This window comes from Pholis gunnellus (genome assembly GCF_910591455.1).
Source record: "Pholis gunnellus genome assembly, chromosome: 13".
Lineage (NCBI taxonomy): Eukaryota > Metazoa > Chordata > Actinopteri > Perciformes > Pholidae > Pholis > Pholis gunnellus.
This window is the reverse complement of record NC_136540.1, coordinates 1,030,421-1,046,923: the sequence shown is the minus strand read 5'-3', so window position 1 is coordinate 1,046,923 and position 16,503 is coordinate 1,030,421. Positions and strand designations below refer to the sequence as shown.

The following is a 16,503-nucleotide window of genomic DNA, read 5'->3' as shown; positions in this document are numbered from 1 at the left end:
TAATTATTAATTTGAGCTCTCGAAATGAAAATAAAATGATCTTATTTATCTAGTGACTTGATTTGTGCACTCAAATGAATAAATCATGCTCTCTAAAGACGGAATATGTGCTCTTGAATGATGTACTTCACGCTCTCAATTAGCTTAATTAATTTGTGCTCTCAAAATACTAACGCACGCTTTAAAATGACTTTATATGTGCTTGAGAAATGATGTAATTATATACTCAAATAGCTTCATTGTGCTCTCTAATCTCCACGTCAGTCAGAACTCAGCGTCTCTGGTGGTGCATTCACTGACCTGTCAGCTGCTCGGGAAATCTTCCAGAGGGAGGCAGACGGTTAACCAGCAGGTGGCAGCACAGAGCCACTGAGAGACAACAGGAGGAGAAGCAACACAAAGGGCTTAGTTCTGGTCTGTTGTACCATCTGAAAGAACTGATCATATGGTAATCCTACCTGAGCATTCAAAGTTCAAGTAGTACATGTAAAGAAAAACACACGAAAAGGTTTAGTGCTCCTTCAAAATAAAGGTTACAGGGAAACTCCCCAACAAAAACACCACCGATTCATTTCAACATGCACAAAAAAAACAAGTCTCCGTTATGAATTCCCAAGTCAAGACCAACAAGTTCCAAGTTAAGAACGACAAGTCCCACAAGTCAAGACCAACAAGTTCCAAGTTAAGAATGACAAGTTCTACAAGTTAAGACAAACAAGTCCCACAAGTTAAGACAAACAAGTCCCACAAGTTAAGACCAACAAGTCCCGAGTTAAGAACGACAAGTTCTAAAAGTTAAGACCAACAAGTCCCGAGTTAAGAACGATAAGTCGCACAATTTAAGACCGACAAGTCCCACAAGTCAAGACCAACAAGTCCCGAGTTAAGACCAATAAGTTCCAAGTCATGTCCCAATTCAAGACCAGCGTAGTCCCAAATCAAGGCCAACTTGTCCTGAATCATGACAACAAGTCCCAAGTTCAGACAATGATTCACAAGCCAAGCCCCAAGTCAAGAGCCACAAGTGCCCAAGTCAAATCCCTAGTCAAAACCAATGACACCCAAGTCAAGTCTCAAGTGACGACCAATAAGTCGCAAATGAAAACTAGCAAACCCTGATTGAAGACAACAAGTCTCAAGAGAAGACCAACAAGTGCCTGAGTCAAGTCCCCAGTCCTCAGTCAACGCCCACAATTTAAGAGTAATAAGCTCCAAGTCAAGTTCCCAGTTAACCCTAAAAAGTCCTAAGCCAAGTCTCAAGTTAAATCAATGAGTCCCAAGTCAAGTTTAAGACTTGACCAAAAAGTCCAAAGTCAAGTAACATGAATCCAAACGAGTCCTGCGTCAGACTTAACGATCCTGATTTCAATCATTAATCACTAGAAGTTATGATTTAGGTCTCAAGTCTGACTCCAAACCTCTGTTATAAACACATTTTTGGTCAAATATAAAAAAACCGTCTCAGATCTTTACGTTACTGCCGTCGTGTCGGTTTGTATTTTACAATTATTTATTTTCTGACACGTGTTGTCAGAAGCTGTGATGTTGTGTAACGTGTTTCTGGTCACATTTCCTGTCGTATTGATTTCACCTTATATGGTTTCCCTCCTTCACAACTCCTCCCCCTCCAACCACGTCCTGTGTCTCTGCTCAGAGGACAAACCGCCAACACTGATTGGTCAGAAGATAAACGGACACACACACCTGACATCGTTTTGACACAAACAGGTGACTTTACAAATTGTTTTGTTCGTCTGTAAGTATCTTTAAAAACTGTTTCACATCCCAGAATGTTGCCTACACCGAGTCCACCACTCAAAAGCTCATTCAGAAATCTTTTTGTTGTGGTGTGTTCCTTCTTGTTCTTCGGCCCTCAAATTCACCAGAATTGTTGGTTTCAGATTCTGCTCTTATGCAACCAGAGAGAAGTTGTTAAAACTCTTCAGAAGTGAAGAAACACAAAAGGAGAAATGAAAGTTGAGTGACTCAACTTCCCTTTAGAGCGAAGGAGACTTCCTGCAGAGCAACAACAGCCTGCAGGTTCCTCAAGAAGAGAGAGACCACCCACACTAACAGGGGGTGGACAAAATAACAGAAACACCCAAAAGGTGTGATTAAAAGGTCAAAGGGAGGCGCTGGAGACGTTTCAGTGACTTTGTGGTCAAACAGACGTTTATTCTGCGGTTGATAAAAAGCGTTTTTGTCTTATTAGAGACGAAATAGCTGCATTGCATTCTGGAAGAAAATCTGAGGTTTGATTAACTCAAATGCAACAAAAATGTTAAGGACAATTCTGGTGCATTTTAGTGCATTTTAGTACACAATTTAAAAAAACTATCCACCAGATTCTAGGTTGATGTCTTTCAACCTGCAGACGTAAAACGTGCTGCAGAGAGATAACCCGTGTTGGGTCATGTTTTATTTACATGTCATGAGGTAATAAACTATTATGACGGTTAAAGCTGATGTGATGTTGACCGCAATGAATCATCTGCAGCGAGACACAAGAATCTGACTTTCATTCAGATAAAAGGGAACCGATGGAAGTTTGGTGGTGGGAGACATTGAGAACACAACCGTTTAGAAGATAATCTACAATAACGTTAGTTTGACAGTGAAGAGATCACATGATTTGTTTGAAATGACTTCTTTTTAAAAACATACATTTTACATAAACTAACCAAAGTGTATTTTAAAATGCTGCTGAAATCAAAATGACACTACTTCTCTCTAATGTCCACCAGGGGGCGACTCCTCTGGTTGTATAGAAGTCTATGAGAAAATGACTCTACTTCTCTCTTGATTTATTACCTCAGTAAACATTGTAAACATGAGTTTATGGTCTCAATCTCTAGTTTCAAGTCTTCTTCAATACAGCATGATGTTCATTTAGTACATGATGGTCCATTTAGAGTCAAACAGACCATAAAGCAGGGGATGCTTTAGGGCGGGGCTACACAGTGATTGACAGGTCTCTACCAGAGACGTATACGGCGTCTCTACGTCACTCCTCCTCAGTCCAGATATGATCACTTCACGCCAACTTCCTGTGACGGTTTGAACACAAATCCAATGTTGTTAATCAACATGCAGAAGAAGAGAGAAACGATCACGTGACTGAACATGAGCTGCTCTCTCTCTCTCACTATGTGTCTATAGTGACTCTGCTTCTATATTTAACCTGCAGGCCATCTCTCTCTCTCTCTCTCTCTCTCTCTCTCTCTCTCTCTCTCTCCGTCTCTCCGTCTCTCTCTCTTTCACACGTCCTCGACATAAAGGAGGCAGCCGAGAGACGACGAGCAGGATGGAGGTAAAAAACTTTTCTCTGCTGCTGTTTGTTGTTTGTTTCTTCTTACGTGTAGAATCACTCTCACTACACTTAATTACATTTCTGCTCATTTCTGATTTGTTTTTGTTGTTTTTGTGATCTGATATTAAATAAATCTGCAGGTTAGATTTTCTGAGATAAGAAGGCGTGTCGTCAGGTCATTCAGTGTCTGTATTCTAGTTGTACTTGTGCATTAACGTAACGTTTTGCAGTTTAATGAATTGCAACAGTTGTGTTTTCTGCAGCGAGGAAAGTACAGATTTACCTTATTTCATAAAACGTAAAATATTAATATAAATAGTAACTCGCTGAGCTCACAAACAGCTCAACGTGTTGATGAGATATTAGATTTATGAGAAGATATCGTGTTTCCCTCTTTTTAAATTCCACACTGACCCCGTCGATGGCCGGATGTCGGAGCTTTCTAACGGCACTTTGAACGCACCACATATTTGTGGATCAGAGGACATTTCTCTCGTTGTGACGAACGTGTCCGACATCCACGGAAAAATGAGAACGATCCCGCGCAGGAAATGTGAAAACGAGTCAGTGAACTTCTTTTAGTGGAAAGGTTTAAAAATGATAGTTTCCCCTTTTTCATTTGTGAAGTTTAAAAATATGATAATGAAGTTTTAAGACTGAAAAAACATCAATGAAACGTATTTAAAATAGTGTGAGGTTTGTGTTTTTTATCTGGAGTTTTATTAAAGTAAAATAACTGTGTGTGTGTGTGTGTGTGTGTGTGTGTGTGTGTGTGTGTGTGTGTGTGTTATCTGACCGAGAGGTTACTGCAGGTCACTGACGCACCTCCATTAGAGTCTGTGGTGAAGTCATAGACTTCGTATGCAAATGTATTTATTCTGTTTAGAGTCTATTTGAGCTACAAAATAATTTAAAACTACAATTTAAATTATTTTCAACTTGAGTGAACTTTGACCCACATAATTTGTACTGTTGAACGAATTCAAAGTATTCAGAGCCTTTACTGCAGTAAAAGTACTAGTACCACGCTACAAGTACAAGTCCTGCATTCAAAACCTCACTGAAGTAAAAGTTTTTAAATGTAGTTAAAGTAAAAGTATTGATTGCTCAGTAAAATGAGTCTGTTTCTGCTGAAGTATAAAGTACAACATGTACCTCTGAGATGCAGTACAGTATAAAGTACAACATGTACCTCTGAGATGCAGTACAGTATAAAGTACAACATGTACCTCTGAGATGCAGTACAGTATAAAGTACAACATGTACCTCTGAGATGCAGTACAGTATAAAGTACAACATGTACCTCTGAGATGCAGTACAGTATAAAGTACAACATGTACCTCTGAGATGTAGTACAGTATAAAGTACAATAATAACAGAAGACACAATATACTTTGTTGTGACGTGTTTTGAGTCGTTGACTTTGATGAAGACCAGGAAATGTGTCTGAAAGCTGTGTACAGCGAGCAGGTGGACCTTTGAAGTCGCATCATTCGGTTACTTTTGATCTTTGTTTTACTGTCAACGAGACGACAACACCCAGCAGAGCGAAGGCTCACCTTCATCATCATCACTACTGTGTCAAAGCCTCATGGAGCTGTTAAACATATTGATTATTAATAATATGAAATCTAAAAGTACACACACACACACACACACACACAGAAAGAGGAAGTGGTTTAACGGTTATTTTTTCTTCAGTTTCTGCCATCAGTTGACTACACACTGGAAAGAATGAGTACGGCCCTGTGTGTGTGTGTGTGTGTGTGTGTGTGTGTGTGTGTGTGTGTGTGTGTCTGTCCCTCAGGCGATGTGATTACATTATCTGTTGAATGTCAGCAATGTGAGACCTTCAGCTGAAATGGACGTGGATCAACATCACGTCAACAGCTGAGTGTGTGTGAGTGAGTGTGTGTGTGTGTGAGAGAGTGAGAGTGAGTGTGTGTGTGTGAGTGTGTGAGAGAGTGTGTGTTTGTGTGTGAGTGAGTGTGTGTGTGAGTGAGTGTGTATGAGTGTGTGTGAGTGTGTGTGTGTGTAGTTGTCTGAATCCGTTAATAGACGTGTCCTCATGTTCACACTGAAACAACAGTTTCGGACTGAAGTTGTTGATATTTTCAGTTTTTTCAGCTCCAAAACATTTGGATGATTTACTTGTTACAGTTTTCATTGGTGGGAAGCCAGTGAGGGATCACGACGGTGTCTACCGAGCAACTAAAGGAGGCTGTAGCACCAGCAGCAGTAGAAATAAACAGCACAGACAGCGAGCTATGCTAACAACCTGTGCGTCTCTTTGTGCTCATTTTGAGTATGTTTGTAGCCATTGTGCCTCTTTCTGTGGTCGTTTTCAGATTTTGTGTTGATACACACTCGCCCTGAGGTTGTTTTAAGTATCCTAGAGCAGTGATTCTCAACTGGTGGGTCGCGGACCCGTTTTCAGTGGGTCGTGGGCTTTTGACTGAAAAAAAAAAAAATCCTGTGCTTTTATTTTGAAGGGGATTTTTTATGCAGCGGAGTTATTCAAAATCCTTAACAGTATTTGGTGTTAATGCCTTGTAATGCTAATAGACAGCCGTCATTTCACAGCATAGAAGAACACCCTCAAAGTTTGTTTTCATGCTAATTGAGCAAAACGCAAGTACGACACCGACTGCATGAGACTGCATGAGACTACATGAGACTGCATGAGACTACATGAGACTACATGAGACTGCATGAGACTACATGAGACTGCATGAGACTGCATGAGGAGACAGCATGAGACTGCATGAGACTACATGAGACTGCATGAGACTACATGAGACTGCATGAGACTGCATGAGGAGACAGCATGAGACTGCATGAGACTACATGAGACTGCATGAGATTACATGAGGAGACTGCATGAGACTACATGAGACTGCATGAGACTGCATGAGACTACATGAGACTGCATGAGACTGCATGAGACTACATGAGACTGCATGAGACTGCATGAGACTACATGAGACTGCATGAGACTGCATGAGACTACATGAGACTGCATGAGACTACATGAGACTACATGAGACTACATGAGACTGCATGAGACTGCATGAGGAGACTGCATGAGACTGCATGAGACTACATGAGACTACATGAGACAAAATGAGACTACATGAGACTGCATGAGACTACATGAGACAAAATGAGACTGCATCAGACTACATGAGACTGCATGAGACTACATGAGACTACATGAGAGATGGATTTTCTTACATTGAGGACAAAAGAGGGAGAAACCTCAGTGAGTTTAGTGACAGGAACAATGTCTCTGCATAAGAGAGCTCCTACACTACGACTGCAGAGGAACATGTTCAGCTCAGGTTCAAACTGCTCCATCTTTACTTTAAAGACATTTGAGAAGTTGAACATGTGGGTCGCGGCCTGTCATTAAGGGCTGATGGTGGGTCCCGCAGCCAGACCAGTTGAGAACCACTGTCTTAAGAGTCTCTGCCGCTGTGTTGCTAGCTTAGCTCAATCAAAAAACAGTTCCAACAACTCGTACTCTGTGTGCTTTACATGCTGTTTATTAAACAGGTGCAGGAACAGAATGATTAAAGGAGATATTAGGGTTGTACCGCCAACTATGCCAAACTGAGACATTCTGGTTTCAGCAGCCGTTAGCATCAGAGCTAATTGTTGAAGTCCTGATCTCATAGTGAGGTTGTCAGGTTTGAGCTCTGCCTCAACTAATAATACGTATTAGTATATAATGTGGTTATGTTCAATGAAACGGGTCAGAAAACATGTTGTCATGTTGTCTCAGAGCTGCCTTCCTGACGATAACGCTCACATTTCATTCTACACGCGGCCTCCGCAGACAGGAAGTAACCTGCAGCAAGAGCAGTAGTCGTAGTAGCACTCGTAGTAAAAGTACTAGAACACGAGGAGCAGCAGCATTGGGAGTGAGAGCGTATCCTGATTCCGCCCTTTATTTAAGTGTTTAAACCTTTATTTAATTAACTTAATGTAAACATGCAAGTCTAATTAATTCTAAGTTCAGCTGATTTAAAGTCTTGTTATTGGATGAATTGTTGATGAATGAGTAATAAGTTTCTAAAGAAACATGATCAGTGTGATTTCCCAGCATGCATTGCTATTTTGTAGTTTGAAGAGAACATATTATATATATAATGGAAACTGCTGCTCGTATTTGTACGTCACTTCGGACAAATGTGAAATTATGAACACAAGGCTGACTTTGGTGTTTTCTCAGTTGTTAAACAACTTGATTTACATAATTTAAACACATTTTTACAACTCATGAAGGTTAAAAGAATCTGTGCTTTGTGTAGTTTTATCGGTTAGATCTTTGCTCATCATGAATAATGATGAACGTCGCATCACGAACAAAATGGAGAAAAACGGAGAAATAGAGCTTACTACTCTCAGTATATGAATACTTTCTATCATTGAATGTGTTGTAACTCTGTTGTACAACATATAATGAAATGGAAATGGGACGTTTATGTTGTACATGTCAAATGACACCCTGCAGCTCGACGAGTGTGCTGAGCATCCGAGATCTTTAATGAAGGAAATGAATCTTGTTTACCTCGTGTCTCCTTTCCTTCCCTCAGGAGGAGGCTCCGTCCCGGCGCTCGGTGGCTGAACTTGCAGGAAGATTCAAAGACTCGTCTCGTCCACACGATGCTGCCGGCAATGAAACGGTGAGTTTAATGTCCGTGTATCAGCAAATACGTGTCGACACCAGAGTGTAGACACGTCACACAGAGTCTGGGACGGATTATTGAACTGGACAAATGTTCCAGCATCCCTGGAAACAAAACCTCAAAAATAAATAGTCAAGACAACTACGAAGAGACACTCATGATCCTCAGAACGTCTACGACTACAAAGAGACTCCGTAGACTACAAAGAGTTTAAAAATGACTACAAAGAGTTTAAAAATGACTACAAAGAAACAAAGAACACAACTACAAAAAGACACAAAATGACCACAAGGGGACTCAAAGTGGACAATAACGATTCTGAATCCACCCCTGACGTCCTGCTGTGAAATGTCAAATCTGTCTGTGAAACTGAGGTGTCGGAGCGTCCTTGAATGCACCAACATGTAAAGTGAAGAAACGCTGGAATGGTTCTTTAAATTACACAGTGAACACGGTTGAAGTAAATCAGGCGATGTATTTAGATGTACAGTATATATTGTGTTAGACGTTGTTGTTTACTTTGAAATATTGTGATAAAACGTCTCAGTCACGTGTCAGTGTGCTGCAAAAGAAGAAGAGAAACAGGAAATGGGTCAGGAGCAGCATTTTGTGACTGTTTCAGTATCAAATGTCTCTTTTTGGTAAAGAACTGTTCCATGTTTTATGATTCTCTGCAGCTCAGACACGAGACGTGAATTATCGACAACATGTGAAATCTATTTCAGTAGCAGATACATATTTCATTAGGATGCATACAGTATGTGTCGGGTGATTATTTCACATGCTCGTTACATGTCGCTGTCCAAATAAATCCAACTGAAGATATCTGATTAATTACCCAGAAGAGTGTCATTTTTGGTAATTTAGCGTCTCTTTGTGGTTGTTTTGCATCTCTTTGTGGTAATGTGTCGCGTTGTAGTTGTGTTGCTTTACTTTGAGGTAATTGTTTTGTCTCTTTGCAGCAGTAGCGCTGCCTCTTTGTGGTCGTGTTGCGTCTCTTTGTGGTCGTTTGATTTACTTTTTCCAAGAAATGTTTTCAATAATCCATCATACCAACAGGCCGACCTCCTCCTGACTCTGATCTCTGACATGTAGACTGTCTTTATAATAAGTATCTACTGTAAAGACTGCGTTCCAAAATAAATAAAGGAAAATGTTTTAGTCAAGTAAAACTAGACTGAAAATAAAAAGGTTCATGTTGATTAAAACTAACATGAACTTTTGATCTCAGCACTAAAACTAAATCACTAATTACTGGAGTAGATGCTAGAAGCCGTTAGTCAGTCATACTGTAACACTATAGTGGTTTAACACAACTGCACTAATGTTTGTTTAGCAGGAGAAGCCGGTCAGACGACGACCCCCTCGCTCGCTACAGCTCCCCAAACCCACCGGAGACGACCAGGAGGTAAGAGAGAGACATGGAACCTTTGATACCAACAAACAATCAGATTTAAATCTGTCCACGACTGTAGGTCCACTTTAGTGACCACCATGAGAGTATGACAACAGAAATGTGTGTGTGTGTGTGTGTGTGTGTGTGTCAGCAGCCACCAGGTGTCACCTCACCTCTACCTGCCAAAGCCAAGAGGAACTCTGCTCTGATCGAGAAGCTCCAGGTGAGTTCATCTGGTTTCTGCTGCTCTCTGCTGGTGTGGACGGAGAGCTGCACTCTGACATCACACTCTCTCTCTCTCTCTCTCTCTCTCTCTCTCTCTCTCTCTCTCTCTGTGTGTGAAGGCCAACCTCGCTCTCTCTCCCACGACCCTGCTGCCCTCTCCAAAGAGCCCCGGCTTCAAGCTGCTGCCTCCCGCCTTCACCCCGCCCTCCCCCGGCTCCGCCCCGGTTTTTGGGGTTTTTTCGTCCACGACGCCGCCGCCGCCCGCCAGCCCGCTCAACACCACCTCTCCATGGACTGAGGAGGAAGGCCCCGCCTCCTTTGAAGCCCCTCCCACAGTGGAGGAGGGATCCATCCTGTCGAACACCAGCATCAAGGTCTGTCAGAGTTAAAGGGATGTTCCACCTGAGTCCATCAAAACCAGCGTTTTCATTGGTCCACTTCATGTCTGTGTCCATTGGTTCATCATCTGTTGTTTGGAGAACCAAACAGTAGATATTTAATCACATTAATTAACATTAGAAGTTCTTTATTTGGCGTTATTACCAACAACAGGGCTTTAAGCTTTTGACTCTAATTACCGTTTGAGGAATTTAATCCATTTCTACCAATTGAAAAGCTTCTAAAGCTAAAGGCGATAACGTGAGAATATAATGACCTCACCCGTCTGTCTCCGCTCCCATTGGTTCCCTCTGCAGGGCCGAGCTCGCCACTCCATCCGGCGACGCCCTCCGTCCCGCCGCCACAGGACGTCCAGCAGTGGAGACGAGGTCGGCGTCGCCATCGAGGGAGAGGAAGCGACTGAAGCAGAGGACGAAACAACAACAACAACAACAACAGGAGGAGGTGAAACAGACGAGGGGAGAGAGGACAAAACGGACAAATCTCACGAAGAAGACGAGTCAGAGATAAACGTCGAGACCAGACGAGAAGACGAGAAGAAGACGGAAAAATCAAAGGGAGAAGGATCTTCATCAGGAAGAAAGGAAGAGGAGGAGAAGGAGGAGGAGGAGGAGAAAAACTCTGAAGAAAAACAGACTGAAGGAAAGACAAACACAATGAGCAAAGACGAGGAAAAGAAAGAGGTGATTCCTACAGAAATGATACAATATAGTCTAAAAGAAGATAAAATATGATTAATCCAGAAGGACATGATTGTGCCAGAGTTTGATCAAAGATAGAAACAATAGAACAAATGATAAACATATATGAACAATAGAACAAATGATAAACATATATGAACAATAGAACAAATGATAAACATATATGAACAATAGAACAAATGATAAACATATATGAACAACAGAACAAATGATAAACATATATGAACAATAGAACAAATGATAAACATATATGAACAATAGAACAAATGATAAACATATATGAACAATAGAACAAATGATAAACATATATGAACAACAGAACAAATGATAAACATATATGAACAATAGAACAAATGATAAACATATATGAACAATAGAACAAATGATGAACATATATGAACAACAGAACAAATGATAAACATATATGAACAATAGAACAAATGATAAACATATATGAACAATAGAACAAATGATAAACATATATGAACAGAACAAATGATAAACATATATGAACAATAGAATAAATGATAAACATATATGAACAACAGAACAAATGATAAACATATATGAACAATAGAATAAATGATAAACATATATGAACAATAGAATAAATGATAAACATATATGAACAATAGAACAAATGATAAACATATATGAACAATAGAACAAATGATAAACATATATGAACAATTGAACAAATGATAAACATATATGAACAATAGATTAAATGATAAACATATATGAACAATAGAATAAATGATAAACATATATGAACAATAGAATAAGGATTATTAAATGTAAAAGTAGTAACACTGACACCAGTGGAAACAATAATAAGAGAAAGGTAAATAAATAAAGTAAAACATTCGACTAAAATACAAAAAGTTAAATGTAACAAAGATCAAATACAAGAGTAGAAATATAAAGTATTAGAAGTGATACTAGCATCAAAAACTAAAATAGTAATAATATTGAGCATGATAGTGAAAGTGATATTGATTATATTGCACAGAGTACAATGGAAGTAATATTGCACATGATGTGGTTATTATTGTTGTCAAATGTATTCAACTGGACTGCAGAGAGAACCTGATCTTTATTTATAATTCAGAAGATATTTTAGTAAGATTTTAATTTGCTTCACGTATTTGTGTCTTGATGAATTTGAGCTCCGTCTACAGAAACAACTTCAAAGCTGATGTTGAGTTCAAAGCTCGTTTCTGCTGAAACCAAGCAGACAAAACAAATCAGTGATTTTAGGTTAAAGCGTTTTCTGTTCTTTCTCCAACAGGAGACGACGAGTCAGAGTCCAGCCCGATGAGCCCCTGGGAGTCCGGGAGGGAAACCCTGCAGCAGCGAGGCCTGAAAGTCTGGACTCCGTGAGAATGAATATTTATGAAACTCCGTCACCGCGGTTTCTGAAGACGAAGCAAGAAATAGTGACCGACTTGTGGATTCACAAGCTTATCTTTTTAAAGAATCACTGATGTAATTTGGGAATATAAAAAAAAAGAAAATCCTGAAAACGATTGACGTGAATTTGTTTTTACTAATCCTCGACTGAAAGCTTTTTTTACGCTGCAACGCTGGATCTGTTCCTTTTTATTTCATGTTTTCTTGATATTTTTGCGCATCCAGAGCTGTGACTGATGATGATGATGAAGATGATGATGATGTCGTGTGCTTTTAGTGCCCGTTTATTTTGAATTGTTCAACAAAATGTAAAGTTTCAAATTAAGATGCATGCTTGTCTTGAAATCCTTTTGTTTGTGTGTTTGCTCAGTTAAAGCCTTCATTCCAAACATTCATAAACTACCAGCTATGGAAGTTCTTTATTATTTTAAACTGTACAAAGACACACAGCGGAGCAGGTACATTAACTCTAAATGCTGTGTGGGCGTCACATTGTGCCTTTAAGTTTGAAACTGATATTAAAATGCATATTTTTGCTACATTGAAGTTTGTCTTTGTGTCTATGTTCTTTTTCTGAAAATGTTCCTTGTTTCATACTGAAGCGGTGGAAGAAGTATTCAAATGTCTACTTCAGTGAGAACACAAAGAAATAAAAAACAACCATAAAGACTCACAATCACCACAAAAAGACTCAAAACACACACAGATACTCAAACAGCCACAACGATTTAAAACAAACAAAGACCTGACGACAAAGAGACTCAAAAGGGATGCAAAACAACCTCAAACAGACAAAGAGAAGCAAAATTATCACAAGAAGACTGAAAACAAACACAAAAAACTCAAAAATGACCGCAAAGAGATTCAAACAGCAAAAGATCCAGCTACAAAGAGACTCAAAACAAACACAAAGACTCAAAACAAACACAAAAAGTCTCAACACAAACAACATTTTTGTGATATTTATATAGAAAAATATCTACATGGTTTGTTTATTATGTTATTTGTATTTTTCGGTGGAGGGTTTAAACTCTTCATAATAAATAGGACATGAAACAAAAGGTGAGTTAGTGTTGAAACTGTACTTACAGCTCAGTGGGAGTGATGACAAGTGGGATTTTCCACAGCTGGCACGTCTCCACATGACTCGGTAACTCTTAATCTAACTCGTACCTGGAAAAGACGAGTCTGAAACAGAAACGGTGAGAGCTGCTCGCTGTATTTTAATCTTATTCTGGATAATCTGTTTGATCCTCTGACACACGCAGGTCCAGTCTCCCTGCTGCCAGAAATTAAACAGATCAACAGAAAAAGGCTGCCACTCTGGAAACTGAAGATTTGCTGCCAAAAACCCAGAGGAATGCTGGGAGACCCATGTATACAACAGGTGTTTCCGTCAGCTGTTTTCTACACCGCGATGGAGTCTGAAAACATTGTGCTTCATGGATCAAAAGGTCACAGACTGAGCCCACAAGTAACCTACACTTCCCAGAGGCTAAATTATGATTCCCACCACATTTCTTGGAAAGACCGGCCCAGAGTAGCTGTTTGAAGAAGAGAAGGTTGGCTAAGGTTACCCATTAACCCTGATTAGGTAGGATAGCCTGTTGCTAACAAATAAGTTTAGCAGACTGTCTGCGAGCATGGACGTTTTGGCCAATCCGAGTGGTTGAATGCCACACAGCGCGGGCTTAGCCAAGAGCAGCAGTGGGATTCATAGTAACGCGTCCCAAAAGGGACATTACTGTAAAAATCGGACCATTTTTTATCAAGATGGTGAACGTGGTAAATTATGAACTTGGTGAACATTGGTGGTGCGGACCAGTTGAAACGTTATTCGCTCAAATAGACAAATACAAAGAGATCAAGCGGCAACCTCCGGTTCTTTAAGTCAAAGCTTCATGTGTTAAAGCTGCATTCTCTCTAGTGTCCACCAGGGGGCGACTCCTCTGGTTGTATAGAAGTCTATGAGAAAATGACTCTACTTCTCTCTTGATTTATTACCTCAGTAAACATTGTAAACATGAGTTTATGGTCTCAACCTCTAGTTTCAAGTCTTCTTCAATACTTGTTACTTGTATTGTCTTAACAGCAGACACTGTATGTATGTCTCCAAGACAAATTTCTTCCAGGACAATAAAGTCTATCTTATCTTATCTTAATACAGCATGATGTTCATTTAGTAAATGATGGTCCATTTAGAGTCAAACAGACCATAAAGCAACTACTGAAGTTAAGTATATGAATACCATCTCCACCTTCCTTCAACAGGACGATGGGAACTTTACATTGGGAATCAATAAAAGTGATTTTTCCATTTGTGGAGGCTGATGAAAAGCTCAACTCTGATTTAACCTGAGGAGCCGCTGACAGTCTTATCTGATTAACTCTGACATTGTTTCTCAGTTAAGCTGCTGATGCTCAGTCCGGGCTCTGATTTTAGGAGTTACAGGGTTGAGAAGTTCAAACTGTCCACAATGAACAGATTAATGTTCTAGTTGAAAGTGAATTTAATTGAACTTAAAGTATCTCGTGTCCATCTTTCTGTGGGTTTGTTCGTCACGTTCCTTGTTTATCAGATCAACTCCACGTTTTAATGCCCAGGACCAAAAGACGTGCAGTGCCGAATATCGTGCAATTTGGGTAAATGGTGGCGCTAAAAACGACAAACTTCACAAGTCATGCCTATTTTACAGATTTTCCGCCATTTTAAATGATGTCCAAATATGTTCTTTTGCTGCTCCTCCACCACATTTTGACCAATTGTCACCAAATTTTGTAGAGAACATTTCTCCCCAAGCAGGGAAAATTTGGGATTTTTGATGTTTTATACCTTTTTGCTATAGCTGTCCCACCTCTTTAACACAAGCCCTATTTTTAGGCCTCTGCTCGAAAATGTGATACCCATACTCAAAGGGGCTCTCCTCTCTCTAACTACAAGGTCTATTTGAATAATTTCAATGGCATAATAACACTAACACTTGTGAGATTTGTTAATATGTGTACATATCAGTGTATATGTTACTGGTTAATGCTGAATGAATATAACACACAGCTCACATTGAACATTTTCAGGTCCGCCTGAAAGAAAAGCACATTTATTGGTGTTTTATTCTTGAAATGAGGCCCTGGCTCGCCTAAAAACTCTCCCAAAACATAGCAGTAGTCATGTCAGTAGTCTCAAAAAAAATGTGGCTTTGATAAAGTGAAGCAGGCCAGAAATATCGATGTTTTGTACAGGTCAGCCGAGGTCAGCCGACGTCAATTCTGATTTTGGAAGCAGCATTTTCAGCTGTTTTATTGTAATTGTATATACTATATAACTATATATTTCACTTCTTTTATCACCAATAGTGTTCAATCTATCTAATACAGCAGTTTGGCATCATTTTGAGAGCCTGGGCTCTATATAAACCTGTAAAACAAATCATCCTCACCTGAGTTCCAGTTCCACAGACTTCATTGAACCTCACACAGCCTGTGATTGGCAGATTTTCGCCTACGACACAGCGTTGAACCCGGAAGAGTCCAATGAGTGTGATGATACATTCTTTGAATTGATTGACAGAATTTTAAGCCAATAAAAATCCCAAAAACCGTGGCGCACCCCCAAGGGTCAAACCCATTGGCCAAAATGAAAAAGACAACCTAACCTTCATACAAGCTCGTAGAGACGAAGCAGAGAGACCGGCAGCACATGGCTGACAGGATTACTTCTTTATTTTTGGCGATTTACTTCCAGAAAACCGTCTCAAGGTGTGAAGCGTTTACAATTGTTTGCTGTTTGGCTGTGTGTTGATCTGTGGCAGAGGGATAGTAACTTTCTAATGGTTTGAAGGAGAAGAATTTGGAAGATATGGTTGGAGTCAGTGTGGAGTCCTCGTGCTCTTTGATACGCGGTTTGTCTGTTAAAGTGCCGTAGTTTTTGGTTGGGATCGGTAACGGAGAACATAGCTCGCCGTGTCCTGGCGTAAAACAAGTCAAATTGAGGTACAACTTGTAGTATATAGTAGTACTTTGTGTATATATATGTTTTTGAGTGAGTAAAATAGCTTACATGGTCCATTTTATCTGAATTTCTTCATTACGTGTGTATATGATATGTCATAAAATATCATTTTATTCGTTCTCAGAGGTGATTTGTACTACATGTGTGTACTCTGTCGCCGCCCCTCTAGCCCCCAAATTTGGGGGCTTCGTGTGCATTAAGGTTAACGTTGGCTCAAATGTGGGCAGGGCTTCTATTACAAAAAATGTCATATCTTTTGAACGCTTTGTGACATTGCGACAACATTTGGTGGACATGCAGAATTGATCTCTGAGTGAGTATGACAAATGTGATGCCATTTGGTCAATTTGTGTGGTCAT

The 16,503-nt window shown here is 39.9% G+C and overlaps 1 protein-coding gene across 4 annotated transcripts; it reads left to right on the top strand.

The window, feature by feature from the left end:
- Positions 1-3,269: 3,269 nt before the first annotated feature.
- dub (duboraya) lies at positions 3,270-12,681 on the top strand. Of its 4 annotated transcripts, none has more exons than XM_079171116.1 (7): positions 3,270-3,310; positions 7,909-7,998; positions 9,341-9,409; positions 9,552-9,620; positions 9,742-9,996; positions 10,318-10,704; positions 12,014-12,681. In XM_079171116.1, the coding sequence occupies exons 1-7, from the start codon at positions 3,305-3,307 to the stop codon at positions 12,041-12,043; spliced, it is 906 nt and encodes a 301-aa protein (XP_079027242.1). In that variant the 5' UTR covers positions 3,270-3,304; the 3' UTR covers positions 12,044-12,681. The 4 variants fall into 4 exon arrangements, with proteins under 4 accessions (XP_079027242.1, XP_079027241.1, XP_079027240.1 ...); XM_079171115.1 differs by having other exon boundaries at positions 9,549-9,620; XM_079171114.1 differs by having other exon boundaries at positions 9,338-9,409.
- Positions 12,682-16,503: the final 3,822 nt, after the last annotated feature.